At 41.4% G+C, this 15,044-nt stretch overlaps 1 protein-coding gene across 1 annotated transcript; it reads left to right on the top strand.

The window, feature by feature from the left end:
• Positions 1 to 200: 200 nt before the first annotated feature.
• Positions 201 to 12,069, top strand: SULT6B1 (sulfotransferase family 6B member 1; the record flags this gene model as incomplete). The annotated part of the gene is given in 10 exon segments (XM_080615862.1): positions 201 to 216; positions 219 to 289; positions 293 to 401; positions 4,283 to 4,399; positions 4,644 to 4,732; positions 5,737 to 5,863; positions 6,492 to 6,586; positions 6,879 to 7,047; positions 7,893 to 7,994; positions 12,047 to 12,069. Coding segments are annotated over 10 exon segments (918 nt in total).
• Between the last annotated feature and the right edge of the window lie 2,975 nt (positions 12,070 to 15,044).

Genomic DNA, 15,044 nt, shown 5'->3' with positions numbered 1-15,044 from the left:
ATTCCTGCTCTTTAGATTGTCAGTGGACAGGATCAGCTGAGGTTCCATTTCCAGAAAGGAGGGAAGGGAGGAGAGGAACATATCAAGTTTAGGGGAGGGTAGAAGTAATGCCAAGGATTTCTGCTCCACCCCTTAATAATGTCTAGTTAAAGGCCCTTACTGCATTAGACTAACAGTTTCACATCCCAAAAGTGGTAAACATGGCTGAGGATAAAAAACCTTTGTTGACAAGATAAGTGAAGTGCTGGCAAAGTGTGAAGGACTTACTTTGAAGGATCTGCTGTTCTCCTAGCAGGGGACCACATATCCTGTCACAGTGTGTAGTGCGGCAATGTTCCAAGCTCTGGAGGACCTGGAAGCCAGAAGAGGTGATATAGTGCTGGTGTCCTACCCCAAATGTGGTGAATAAGTTATAAATTGCTTTCTGTGATCTACGATACTGCAACTCATGAGCTGACACAATAAGAAGGAAAAACAACTGAATGTGGGTTTATATTAAGTGAGGACATTGGGCATTGCTACTGCAGCCGGAGGCAGCAGGGTTTTGTCCAGCTTTATGTTACTCAAGCAGGCTGTCATGCTGCTTTTTAATATGGTTTATGTTTCTGGAAGGAAGTTTCGAAACTGTTTTTTGACTGAAGAAGTAAGACTAAAGCATATTTTTCATATATATAGCAGTGACTCGAGACAACTTTGCCAGTATGATAAAGTGTATTCTGGAAAGCTTGTTAAGTAATGTAATGTAGCGTAGTGTACAAAAGCAATAAAGTTATGCATTAGACTTTTTAATGAGTAGAAGGTGTCAGGACACAGCGCCTTTACTTGCAAAATTATCATGGAATCATGGAATCATGGAATAGTTAGGGTTGGAAAGGACCTTAAGATCATCTAGTTCCAACCCCCCTGCCATGGGCAGGGACACCCCACACTAAACCATGCCACCCAAGGCCTCATCCAACCTGGCCTTGAACACTGCCAAGGATGGAGCAATATAGACTCAGTGTAGGAAGATATTAACCACACAAAATCCTTAATTGTAAGGCTTGTCAATGAGAGTTTAGGATGGAATAATCTCTATTGCATTTTCCATTACATGTGTATAAGAGATACTGTCCTTAAAAAAATGTATTTTTATTAAGGCCGAGAAGATCCTTATCTTGCATCTTATTCATTGTGGGATAAGAATTAAAAGGGATCACACATGGTTGCAATGGATTTTTTCCTGAATGTTGTATGTTGCTGTTCTGCTGAATATTGTGTGTTGTGTGTTAAGTCAAATCAGTGGTGCCCTACAGAAGTTTTGTTTCAGGATGATGTTACTTTGAACTGAAGAAAACATGGACTTGGTAGTTTTAAAACAGAAAATGAGAGATCTTCAGTTGGTATACTTAGAACTTACATACCAAAGTAGCTGAACAAAATAAGCCGGTACCATATGCTATCTCACTTCAAATGCAATGGTCAAATAGGTGTCATCCAACTTTGACTGAAATCTGCCAAACCCACACTGATTGCAGTGACAGTTGATTTTGGAGAGATTTATAGAAGAGAAGGAGACATACAAAAAGTCCCAGCTAAACTCCAGAATTTCTTATACCAGTGTGGCCTTCTTAAGCCTCATTGCAGAAGCTGCTGGACTCACATGCATTCTCACATAGGCTTGCAATAAACAGTGACCCTGCAATGCTTCTGTAAATCATGCCATCATCCTGCCTGTGGAATCTAAATCACTTAAAGCACACAAACCATGGGAACTATTGGTTGCCACAATCCCCCTCTAGAATGGTTTTATTTTTTTAAATACTTCTTTGTATGCATGAAGGAAATTCAAAGGGTTTAAATCAGAAAGGAAAATAAAATCAACGTTTAACATTAGCAACTGCAGAACAAAATTGGCTACTTATACATCTCTAGCACCAAATGGTAACTTCCAGAGTATAATGACATCCAGAGCAAGCATTAAAGACCTAGAGAAGGAGCCAGCCGGGTATGCAGTGTGAGCTGAGAAAGATGCCTTGAACACCGCAGCAAATAAAGAACTCCAGGTAAGGTGATACTTTCTTTGTTTAATGAAGGGGGATTGGAATTACTTCTAGTTCTCTCATTCTGTTATAAGCTGTTTCTTGGCATTATTCAATATCAGCGTTGTTTTTTGTGTTTTGTTTTGTGACTGCAAAATGGTATTGAGTCAGAGGTTTGCAGAAAAGAGGAAAGGTGCAACAGGAGCAGTGAAAAAAACCCAAACAACCCACTACTTGATTTTGACCAGTTTTAGTAAATGTCAAGTGTGACATGCTTGCTTACAAGAAAGGGATGGGTTTTGCTAATCTAGGAAATCCTCCCCCAAGAATATGTTTCTTATTTGAAACCTAAGAAGCAGAAGCTTCTTGGGTTGTTGAAGAAGGTTGTTGGAGAAAATGTGGGTCCCGGGAAGGATTTCATTTCATGAACATGGTGGTAGATGCATTCAAGTTGGGCTCTAACCAGGGAGTCCTAGATGAAGGTCTCATTCAGCACACAGAATCCATGTTGGCTGGTGAGTTCTGATCTGGTGAGTTCTGTCCTTGTTTTGTATGTTTAGGGGTGTAGGAAGTATGCCTGTAATGTTTAGGGTGAATTTGTAGCGGCTGTGAGACAGAACACTGAACCAATAGAGAGGGAAAATACAAGAGAGCTAGCACAAAATATGAAATGTGCATCTTTATTTTAAGGATCCCATAATTCCTTTGGGTTCGGGTCCAGCATTTTGCTGGAACTACAAAGGCCTAAAAGGCCATTGTCACAGCTTAGCTTTGATTTCTCATCAAGTTTGGAAGAGTTCAGACATGGAGCTGTGATGCTGATTGCCTCTGAGGTTTAGTAACTCAGTAAACCTCTCCTGCTTAGGGAAAAGGATCAGTAGATAAAGATCTCACACTGCTAATACTGGGCAGTTTGTGGTAGGTCAATGTCATGGTTTAAGCCAGTCAGTGATTGAGAGACTAGGGATTTTAGCTGTATCAGCTGAAGCTTTTTGTTACAATTTGTATTTGTGCACATGCAGTTAATATTGGGCAGATGAGGACATGGATTTGGAAACTCTTAATGCTCTTGGCTCTGATCTGTGCGTAAATGGGATAATGATATAAATCATAGAATCATAGAATAAGTATACAGTGTCTTATAAATAAGTATGATTGGGTGGTATATAAATGTAATATTCTAAGACATTGTGCAATGTGTACACATTGTATAAACATTTCTGTACTATACTGACATATCAGCTGCTTCCATTCAAGCATCCTGAGGCACTTTGTGTAGCGTGGGGTGGAAGTTATTGTGTTCTGGGAATAACTTTCCACTGAAAGCATGAGGTTAAAGCTGTTTACATTGCGTGTTCCCTGCTAGTGCCTCCGGCAGCTGTGTTCACAGGGGACTTTCAGCATGCAGAAGGCAGCAGCTCCGCAGCTCCATCTCTGTGAGCCTGGTGGGAAGACTTCCAAAGCACCTCCCCACAAGGATACAGGGAGGGTGCTGCGGGCCAAGGTGAACACACTGTTCCCTCACTTTGTCCTGCCGGCAATCGGCAGAGTATCAGAGGAGCAAATGTGATTCCTGGAAACCTCGGGGAAGCAGGCACCACGGCACAGCTCCAGGAGCTGGCCACAGGCTCACACTGGAACAGGATCCGGTATGGGGGAGGCATTGCTGCAAGATCCCTTCCAAAGGGTCAGGAGTGGGGAAAATGCAGGTCTTCAGTGGGTAACAGCTCTTCTAGCACATGTTCTGGCATGCACTTTATAGAGACAGCGATAGGCACAAAGGACAGGTGCTGGCAGTGATGTTGAATAGGTGACTGTGTTCTGTTCTTGACCTAGGGCAGTAGACGGAGGCAGGTGCTTCCCTTGGCAAAATGAGCGAAGCTGCTTGCTCAGTCCTTCCCTCTCCTATCTAGAACCTTCCCAGGTGCTTCTGCAAAAGACAGGAAAGCTCCTGTTATTGTCTAACACTGTTTAATGAATACAGTAAAACAATGTTAAGTGCATTGTTGATCCAGTTCTGCCCCCATACCACTTACCAGTTACAAGTGAGCCCTTGGTCACAGTTAAGAAGCTGCTGAGGATCTCATTAATGGAAGGCATTATTTTATTTATAATCATTTGAGAACTATTTGTCTATACTATACTGTTTGTCATTTGATGACTGTCTATTATGCTGAATTAAGCCATGTAATGAGAAGGCTCTGGGATCTTATATAAACCTCTGCTATGTTTCATTTTGTTCTCTGGGTTTCTTAGTGCAGGTGTGAACTGGCTTATCAAGATTTTAAGTGATTTGATATTTACAGCTATCCAGAGTAAACCTGTGAGCACAGAACTACCATTTATTGAATGTGGAGATCCAGGTAAATACCAGGTTAGTGAAAAGAAGCTATTGCACTACTTAAAGTCTGTTGTTTTCTCTCTCCTGCACCCCCGCACACAAGTTATTAAAATGAAGTCATGCAGCAAGTAAAGATATTTCTCCTGAGAGGGAAAAAACGACAATCTGGGATGACTAATGCCTTTTGATTAGGGGCTGTTTCACCCAAGCGACTCTCACAAATCATTGCTGCACCCATTTAATAAGCCTGTTCTCACTTATGGTTCTGTTTATTTCTGAAGAGATGAAGCAGATTCCATCTCCAAGGATTTTGGCAACACATCTGAATTATGACTGCCTCCCCAAGTCTATTTTCAAGAACAAAGCCAAGGTGGGCTTTTTCCTTTTTCTAAGAACAAGCCTCATCTCTCTGACAGTGCCAGCATGCAAAAGTGATTTTGGGACCACATCCTTTTCTTGCACCCAAGCAGGTCGCACTGGGGGAAAGCAGCTTGGAGACAACGGGAGTCTTATGATGCCTATGCTAGCTTAGCACCCTCTATGATTTATAGTAGCCGTAGGGGTGCCGTAGTTGACATAAACAAGAACAGATCTAGAGGCTGTTGCAGTGCTCTGAAATGGCTGGAGTGTCACACTTTCCTTTTTTATATTACTCTTTTTATGCACAACCCTAGTGGGAATCAATGTGGCAGCGGTATCTCTGGGACATTGGTTGTCTCCTTGCAAAGAGTCACACTGTTAAAACTTCAGTATTTCTGATACTTGGTCACTGATCAGTGACGGATACATAGCACTCACGAGATGTATCACAGATGAAGGAAATAACTGGTTAAGGAATGAGGATTTGTTCCATGTTTCACTGGTATTTCACTGTCCTGTAAGAGACAGGAAAAAATACAATGTGTATAGCAAAAAATTTAAATATGTATAAGGTGTTTTCAGAAGTGTTCATGCTTCTCTGAGGATTACAGTCTCTTAGGATTTCATGAACAGTATTGCCATGCTTTGAAAAATGAGAGATGTTTGTAACAGCGGCAGTTTCCTCAAGGAGAGTCGAACAGAGATTTTCCTAGCAGGTGGTTGGCAAATGGTTGCTCACAACTTATACCAAATCTTATGGGATAGTATTCAATCACAAGATTACAGTTTTCCCAGTTGCTTCTTTCTACAATTGCTTCATGACATAAGCAAATCTTGGAAGTTGTAAGAAGGTCTTTATTGTGTTTATGTTGTAAGTTTGGTCTCCATGCCTTAACTAATAAAATATTTTGTAGCCCCCAGTATATTATTGATTGCAGAATGTTTGGTTATATTCTCATTTTGATTGCCAGGGGAAATAAGTGATCTAAACTTGTTGACTTTCTCCCACTCCAGATACTAGTGTTGTTTCGAAACCCTAAAGATACAGCTGTTTCATTTCTCTATTTCCACAACAATGTGCCAGGCATCCCCAGATACAGCTCTTGGGATGAGTTCTTCTCAGAGCTCATGAATGGGAAAGGTATTGTTGCAGTTACCGAATGTAGCTGAAGAAACATCAGAAAAAAAGAATAAAATTAAAAACAACTAAATGGGGCCTTTGGGAAAACAGCTGTGTCATAATTAGTTTACTGATGGCCATATGTCGTGATAAAGGAGGCAGCTGAATGCCAGAATGGGGAGAATGTCCAAAAGATTCTTTGCTTCTGGGTATTTTGCTCTTCCAAGCAAGGGTGAGGGAGTTGCATGGCAGCTGGACAATAGCATTGGGTCAACATTCTGCCACTTAGTGATGAAGGAAATGCTACAGATCCAAAGTGTTAATAAAATGACAGTTTGATGACTTTACTGCTTCTGAACATGAGGCCAAACACCTCATTAGTAACCCAAATTTTAGGTTTAGACTGATGTGTGGCTTTGGCTTTTAGGAGATGTGTTTAAATGACAATAAATAACAGAGGGGAAGCACTTAGATAAATTTGTATTTCTGTGTGGAAACCGTTTACCTATAAAAAGTCCAGAGGAAGCCTCTGTCATTATGTTGTATGGTAGCACAGAAAGGGCAGGCTGTTCGTTCCTTTGCATGGATGAGAAATAAGTACCCAGTAAGAAAAGAATGTCATGCTGATGCTTTTTTCTCTCCTTTACAGTCAGCTGGGGATCCTGTTTTGATCATGCAGTCACCTGGAACAAACACATTGAGGATGAGAACACTATGATTGTAATACATGAAGACCTGAAAGAGGTAAAGCAGTTGCTATGAACTGACAGGCAAAACACATCTGAGCCTATTACTTGAAATTTGCTGAAATTAACAGGAAAATTTCAGAAACCTGTGTTTGTGAAAGAGCAAAATCAAATTGAATTGAGACAGCTTGAATCGGGCTATACAAAAGCTGAGCTCCAGTGTAATGCAGAAAACATACGGTGAAGGAAAATGTATTGTTAATAGATGATAGCAATGCACATCCCAAGTGGGTAACTCCTTTATTAGAGTAAGCATATTGCATGTTTCCCTTTCACTGTATTGCTTTTAGAACCTGACTGCCAGTGTAAAGCAGATAGCTGAGTTCTTTGGATTCTCTCCAACAGCAGAGCAGATCCAGTCCATTGCAGACAGGGCCACTTACCAGGCAGTGAAGGATAAGGCTCAGGAGATTCATGGTGCTGTTGGCTCATTTCTTTTCCACAAAGGCAAATTTGTTTGTATTTTGCCAGGGTGGTGAATGGTAGGACTGCATCTTGGGCAAACAGGAGTTTGGGTCAGTAGATGGTTAATCTTTACATACAATTTTCAAGGTTGGGAGTTGTTTAAGAAACGCTTGATTGTGCTTCAGGACACTGTCACTGATTTCCTCACAAGGGCCGGTACTTTTCGTTAAAGCCCTATATGACATGATAAGCAGAAGTGCCCTACAGGTAGGATAACTTCAGTCATGGCATGCAGTAAGCATCTATTGAAACAAAGAAGGGTTTTATTTTGGCTTCTGTGAGTGCTGGGGATGGCCTGGCATTGGGTCTACAGAATGCCTCTGCTGACTTTTCTTCTGGGGTTTTCTAAATAGCCATGTCATTGCCTAGGAGCCTCAGTCAGCATCTGGAATCCAGACACTGCACAGACTGAGCTATGTCTTTTACCCATGGATCAAGCTAGAGCTGTAGACTCAGATAGCCTCAGACTGTGGGCTCTCCAAAATCTAGATTCAACATAAACTGTACCTTAAGGCAGCGCACAAAGCTCTTGCTGTTAAAAGCCATATCTCTGAACTTTCCGGATTGTTTTCACAACTGCTGGTCATCTTACAGTCTTGTGCAGCTGTACAAGGCACATGCCAAAGCTATGAAGGCAGACCAGTAGCTTCCTATGTTCACTTTATGTTCACATTCTATTGAGGACACCAAGCAGAGGGCAAACATAAGAGTTTCGTTCTTGAGTCAGAGATTTTATTTCTTGCAGAAAAAAAAATAAAAAAAATAACCCTGTATGTTTTAAATCATACTCCTTGGTACTTACAGTCAAGGGTAATATTTTACTTTTCTTTATATAACAGGTGTTGTTGAAGACTGGAAAAATCTTTTCACTGAAGCTCAGAACCAGGAAATGGATGCCAAATTCAAAGTGTGCTTAGAAGGAACTCTAAGTGTACTGCAAGGTCTGAACTTCCTTTATGGAAAAAGCTCATGTTCAGGCTGCTTTTCATTCACTTTTATGAAATAAACAGAAACCAGGGCAATACCTGGTTAAAAAAAATTGAAAATGCATGCAGTTTGCAAGCCTGTTTCTGCTGGCTTAACTTACTCAAACAACCCTTGATTGTGCAGTTAGTATCATTGACTTCACTGGGTTTTCTTAAATGACCTGTAGTTCTTTGGCCTCACTTGGTTTTTAACACTGATTTTCAGCTAATAATTAATTTTATGTTACCTGGTAGAATCCTATGTGGAATATATATATGCAGTAGTTAAACCTACTGAAATCACTGGAAATATGTTTGGTACACTGGAAGTGATTTTCCAAGAGATTTTTTTAAAGCAATCATAAAGTGTCATTTTAATTCTTAATTTCTACGTTCAAAGTATTAATTTATAATGTTAATTTCTGCGGTTCATAGTATAAAATGAAATTTCAAAAGGTTGTGTTGTAGTTGAGTCTTTTGCTACTTTCTGTGTGCTGATGAATGTGAGAAAAAAGTAAAGGAACTCAGTGGTGGAAATTTTCTTCCCCTTTTGGCAATAATAATTCTTTTCCTTTGATGATGTGAGATCTCATCCTGAGCAACTGAAGGAATTGCCTTGGATAGAACTTGCTCATGGAGGTTGAAGTCCCCCTCCTGGTGGTGGCTTGCTTTGTTGCTTCACCTCAACACAGGCTTACTCGTGGGAAATTGAAAACATGTTGAGAACACCAGCTTTTGTCCACATGACTTCTGACCTGTGGGATAGAGGAGCTCTCACTGGAGCAGGTTTGTTACAGGATTTGTGACCATGCAAGGGACACACGCTAGAGCAGTCTGTTCCTGAAAGGCTGCATGGAAGGGACCCAACACTGGAGCAATCTGTTCCTGAAGGACTGCACCCCATGGAAGGGACCCATACTGGAGTAGTTTGTGAAGAAACTGCAGCCTGTGGGAAGGACCCACGTTGGAGAAGTTGGTGGAGGACTGTCTTCTGTGGGAGGGACCCTACGCTGAAGCAGGGAAAGAGTGTGAGGTGTCTTCCCCTGAGGATGAAGGCACGGCAGAGACAATGTATGATGAATTGACCAGAAACCCCATTGCCCATCTGCCTGCACTGCTGCGAGGTAGAGATAGAGAAAACTGGGAGTAAAGTTCAGTCTGGAAAGAAGGAAGGGGTGGGGGGAAGAAGTTTTTAAGATTTGGTTTTATTTCTCATTTATTTCTCATTATTCTACTCTGATTTGACTGGAAAACCACAGGTTTACCACAGGTTAACTTCAGTGCGTAGTTAGGAACATCTTGTCATTTTGTAGAAAAGGATCAAGGCAGATGTGAATTTGCTTTCAAGATTAACAGCTGTAATAACGGCCATTTAAAATAAGAACACCAAAAGTGGGGTACCAGTGAGGATTGAAGAAGAAAATAGAACAAACAAACCCAAACTGTATCAGAATGAAGTGGGTTAATACCAAACAAATGGAATTTTCAGGTCACTAAAGCTATCTCAATCAAATCTGAGGTTCCCTGTAAGCTTTACATATGCACTAGAAGAAAGCGTCATCATTCCATGGTGATTTGCCTCAGCTATACCTTGTTGCGGCAGTAGGTCAAGATCATAGCTAAGCAATTAAGAAAAGGATGTTCAAAAGGCTTTGTTTGAGGATGATGTTGAAACAGGAGCACTACTTCCTGTGAAAGTAGGTTGCCTGAATTACTGATAGATCAGTGGTAGCCAGCCTGTCCACTTAAACCGCTGTATTTCTCAGTTTAAGATTACGATGAAGTATTCCAGGGCAGTTCAAGAGGAAATCCTATCTCAAGATGCTAAACAGGCTACTCTTAGATTTTTGCACCTTTTGACCAGCAAGGTTATTTAAGCTGCCTGAGGTGGTTTAGCTGTCTCAGGGAACATTTTATAGGTGACATCAATTTGATCTGCACATTCTTCTCAGCACATACTCAGTAATTGCCAGCAAATGATAAGCATCAAGTGTGTAAGACTAGTGAATGTGACGGGTGACTGATTTTTTTTTGCAGCTTTCTTTGTGTTGTAGTTTTGATTATGTTAAAAATGACGTGGGGGGATAACAGGGAAAGCAGCTAGACATAATGTCACCAGAGACAGGATTTGTAGCTTCCTCAAGCACTTCAGCCATTCTGGATGAAAAAGCACTGTGAAGTGCTTTGAGATAGTGGCATTTAAGGTCAAATCCAGTAGCCCACGATGACTGCAGATAAACTAAACAGAAGATTCAGACACAACAGAAAAATTAAACTCCTCATTGTGGAAAATCACCAGTCATAAATTCTTTCATCCATACATACAGGGAGCAATTTTGGATATATATTTTCCATTTCTTTATTTTATATATTTTGTATGTATCTTTGCTTTTATACTTTTTATTTCGGTAATCAGCAGTAAAACTTTAAATGGTATTTTTTACACACAACATTTAAGGAGTATGTTGGATCATTCAGCTTCTAAAGAAGAATTTTTTTTCACTCCCTGACCATAGTTTTTTTTTTTTTTTTTTTTTTTCTGTATTTGTTATCTGCTTCACACTTACCGTTTTTCAGTAGATGTAGGTATTTATGATGTCTGTGTTTATGGTAACTGGTAAATGCTGCTCTATTAGTACTTCTGTCACATCTATTTCCCTTATGGGTGGTTCAGTAATAATCATAAGGCAGGAAAGTATATTAAAATCATATTGAAAAAGAGAAATTTGAGGTCTTCTCGAAAAGAGAAGCGTAAATGTATCTTTCGTATGCAAGAGATGGCTCCCGTGTGTGTGTTCAGGGTGTCAATAACCCAACCAAAAAGGAAGAGGATTCTGGTTCTGAATTATAATAAAAGTAAAATGGGATCAAAGTAGACAGAACTGAGCTCAATTTTCAATTTTCTCATTTACAAAATGCAAGCATTTCATATTGCAGCATTATGCAGTACATTAATTGGAAAGATAATGTTGAATTACAATAGAATTGCTGTAAAAGTACAGGGCACTTATGACATCCACAGGAACATCAAATAATTTTTCTTCTGAAGGTAGCCTCGCTGTTAGAATGGATACAGAATGGATTTATAATGAAGGGGGACATGAAATGCAGTCATTGAAATAATTTTATGGCAGCAGATGCCTGGACTTGTATTCTAATGTTGGGTTTTATTTGTTAAAATCCTCACACTTTGTTCTGAATTTTGGCTGAATGATCACCTTTGGTGGGGATTAGCACTCCCTTTTTACTCTGAAAACACTGCAGAGCTTGGCAATGTACGCTGGAAGTGTTGAAATGAGACTGGTCAGTGTTCATTCTGCACGATAATATTGTCAGGAGAAATAGAGAACAACAGCATTATGAATGAGAGCATACTGTATCAGTGCTGTGGCTGGGTGCATTGCTAGAGCACTCTGGTAAAATGTTATTGATGTTCATATGTTTATAGTCATGGATACAATTGTCCTGTGTTGCTATCACACTTTGTGATACTTGTAGATCGGATAATAGGAAGTATTAGCTGATAAAAGGTTCAGTTTGCATCTGAGTGGACAGTTTTTCGTAGGATCATTTGGCTTCTGCAAAAAACTTCAGAGGCTTGAGGAAGATAAAAAGTCTTCGCTCAAAATGTGAGGCAGTCAGGAGCAGTCAGGAAGTGAAAGGAGGCTGGGGAACTGCTGTCTTGGGAGGTCTCTGTACTTGTGAATAATGGAAGTTTATTGGCATATGCTTGTGGGGTCTCCAGCGAGTTCCTTGCTGTTTCGCATTTTACAAGCCAGTGAATCTGCTTTTCATTACTAGAACACTCGTTAGTGTTCCCCTAGCAGGAAAATAAGTCATAGTTTCATTACTGTGTATTTCTGATCTATCCATAGGCAATGTATTTGTAATCAGAGGAAAAAAAGAAATACAAGGTAATCTTAGGCATTAGACGTATGTCCCCCAAAATAAGAAAAACCAAACAACCCAACAGCCAAATAAACCCAGAAAACTTCTATTCTTCCCTCTTCTTAATTTGTTTTCTGCAGGCATAGAAGAGCGATTGGAATAACTTCTGCACATGAGTGAGCAGGTCTCTTCTTTCATACCTTGGGTGAGTATTTATGCTGACTACAGTTTTCATTTCTTTTCCAGTCTCCCAGCACAATCCACCCTGTTTTTCCCAAATTACATGGAATCTTTTTCCCCTGTTATTTAATTAGAAAACTGTTTATTTTTCTTCTGTTTCTTTCTTTTTTTTTTTTTTTTTTTCTCCTGACAAGCCACTGTGTTTGTCTTCACTTGCATCTGAATGCCCACCTTTCTTGCTGCTGTGTTATCAGAGACATGGTCAGGCATTTGTGCATCAGCGGAGAAAAGTTACCTTAATGTTGTGGTGCTGAGGGAACATAAAGAGGAACTTTACTTACGGAGGTGGTGAGACTTCATGCCAGTGGGTGAGGTGGACCCTGGGAGCCAGTCAGCCTGTGCCTGGGTCAGCTGGACCATGGTTTCTGCCAAGGCGCCGTTAAATAGTCTTAAACAGGATGGTTCTGTCCCAAGAGGATGGGATGTTAACTGGAGTAAGACAAAGAGCAGTGGTGGAGGCTGGGGTTCCCTGTGCCTCAGTCCTTCCAAAATCAGGTGACAGTGTCATGTCAGACATGTGCCCAGGGCCCTTGCTACGCTGAGGGGAGGTTGTGAAGGGAAAACCACTCTCGTGTCACCTCAGGAGCAGTAGAAAAGCAGGGTCCATGGCTGCCACAGCCCAGTGGCCTGGGGCTCTCCTGCCAAAGGTCCTGTCTCTTGGATGTCCTGCGCTACTTTTAAAGGTGAGAGGAGTTGTCCTCTTGTGTCTGAAAAATAAGGTTCACTGTCAGAGGCAATGCACTGGGGAGTCAGTTCCCATCCTGGTGACTGACACACCTTTTGTGCCAGCAGGCCTGGGGCGAGCAGTGGTTGCATGGTGGTAAATGTGGTCCCCTCCATGCTCTAAATCCTGGCCTCCTGAGGATTTTCTAGCAGTAAAGCCTGGCTGTGGTCTTACCAGAGAGAGCAAACATGGTGTAGGAGCATGTGGAGGAATGGCAACGCACAAAACAAGCAAGCCTGGAAAGGAGAGTGGCTCTGAAGCCGATGAGGTTTGATGAGTGTGTTCCCATGTGGCTGGAGATCATAATTTGGAGGAAAAAGCCTTGAGAAAGACACTTGCTTAGGGATGCTGGTGGTAAGTGTGCATGTGCTGGAGACCCTCAGGGGTGTCCAACAACAGATGTGTCCAAGTCCTGGGGTGTGCTCAGGCCTCCTGTTGTTGTTCCCTGGAGCACAGTATTCGTGATGGAGGAGTAAACACGGCAATAAACAATCCTCTGCAGTTACCAAAGGTGAATGTCTCTGTGGCACTGTAATTGCCTTTGCAGGCCATTTTATGCCTCTCTGGCCCATGTATCTGGCCCTGACTGTTGCCATTTTAAATAAGCAATCTGAAGCACAAGAGACAGAGTGTGTATTTTATACATGGATGATTGCGGTTTCCGTGCAGTGGAGGACAAGCCCTCTAGGGCTCTCTGGTGTTGCATTTTTTACTGCCAGTGTTTGGAATGGTTTACAATATAGGGCCATACAAGTGCTTTGCCCACAAATGAGTTGTGTGCTGAAAGCCTGAGGGCACAGAAAGAGATGAAAAATACATTAATATAAAAGACAACTATGTAATGAAGTAGAATAAGTATCATTATAAACTGCTGTAAATACAAAGTTCTTTGCCAGCATGGCAGACCCTCCAGAATAACAGTAACAGAAATTTCAGGAGGAAAACTGCTCAGAGTCCAAAGTTAAGTCAAAATCACTGGGGGTAAAAGGAAGAAACAAGACAGCATTAGCTTAGATACAGCGATGCTGCAGCCTTTCAGTAGCATAGAAACAGAGGTGGATGCTGATGCAAGGAAAGTGTATCAAAGGAGTCAATATGGCAAATCATGTTCATTGGCTAAGGATCAGTTCGGTTGGAAAAAGAGGGAACTCAAACCAAATGCAGCATCTCATTGCAAAAGAATGAACATAAATACAGAAAAATTGAAGCTAAAGAAATGGAAAGTTAGGCTGAGATCCCTTCAGACAAATTGAGCTCCTCTTGCCTACCAGCCCCCAGGTTATGCTTACACTTATACAATGATGTATATGAAGCCCTGTTTTAAGATACTTTAAGAGGCTTCCAGGACCAAGTTCTGCTTGCTTGTAACTTGCCCATGTAACTCTGGCAGCATGTCTCTTCCCTTCAGGTACCCACTGCACCTGACAGCCACGCTGCCGTCCACTGAGGCAGCCCCAGGCATGGTGTCCTGGGCATGGGAGCTAATGAGATGCTGCAGCAATTTTTTGGTGAGTTTAAAGAGAAGAAAGAAGCCTGAGTAGAAACACATTTAAAGTTTTTTGCGTGGTCATGTCCTTCTGCTATGCTGCTGGCAACGGTGGGCTGCCTCACTCTGCCCAGGCGGTAGGGATATGGCACTGCTGCAGAACATGGTGGGACTCAGGCCTGTGTGCTGGCAGAGAACGCAAGTGCAGTCCCTCTGAGCAGCACTGGTACTCAGCAGTGTGACCAAGAGGAAAGCCAAGTCTCGCAGCATGGGTGCAACAGGCTTGAGTAACCCAGCTTGTCAACTCTGAGCCAGATTGTGGCCCAATGGGCAAATGCAATGTCTGTATATCCCGAAGGGAACATGGGGGTACACATGTGATGCCTTGAGGCTGCTTATGGGCATACTTCTTGGCACATGCATAAGTGGATGCAATATCAGTGCACTGGAAGAGTAAAGCAGAGAATGAGTTGATTTCGGGGATGGTCTGGAAAATGAAGGTGTTATTTAAATATTTAAATATTGATATAGGCACTCACTAATCTTTTTAATGGTAAACTGAGTGTAATTTTGGTTGTGTTCTGGGGTGATTATATATAAATTATTTCCTTTTAGAAGTAGTTGTTTAGAATTAAATATTATATTGTTGGGGTTCACAGAGTTTTGCTAACTTATATGAACATAATAG

Source organism: Psittacula echo (assembly GCF_963264785.1).
Source record: "Psittacula echo genome assembly, chromosome: 4".
Lineage (NCBI taxonomy): Eukaryota > Metazoa > Chordata > Aves > Psittaciformes > Psittacidae > Psittacula > Psittacula echo.
Note: the sequence above shows the minus strand (reverse complement) of the source record. Positions and strands in the feature narration are given on the sequence as shown.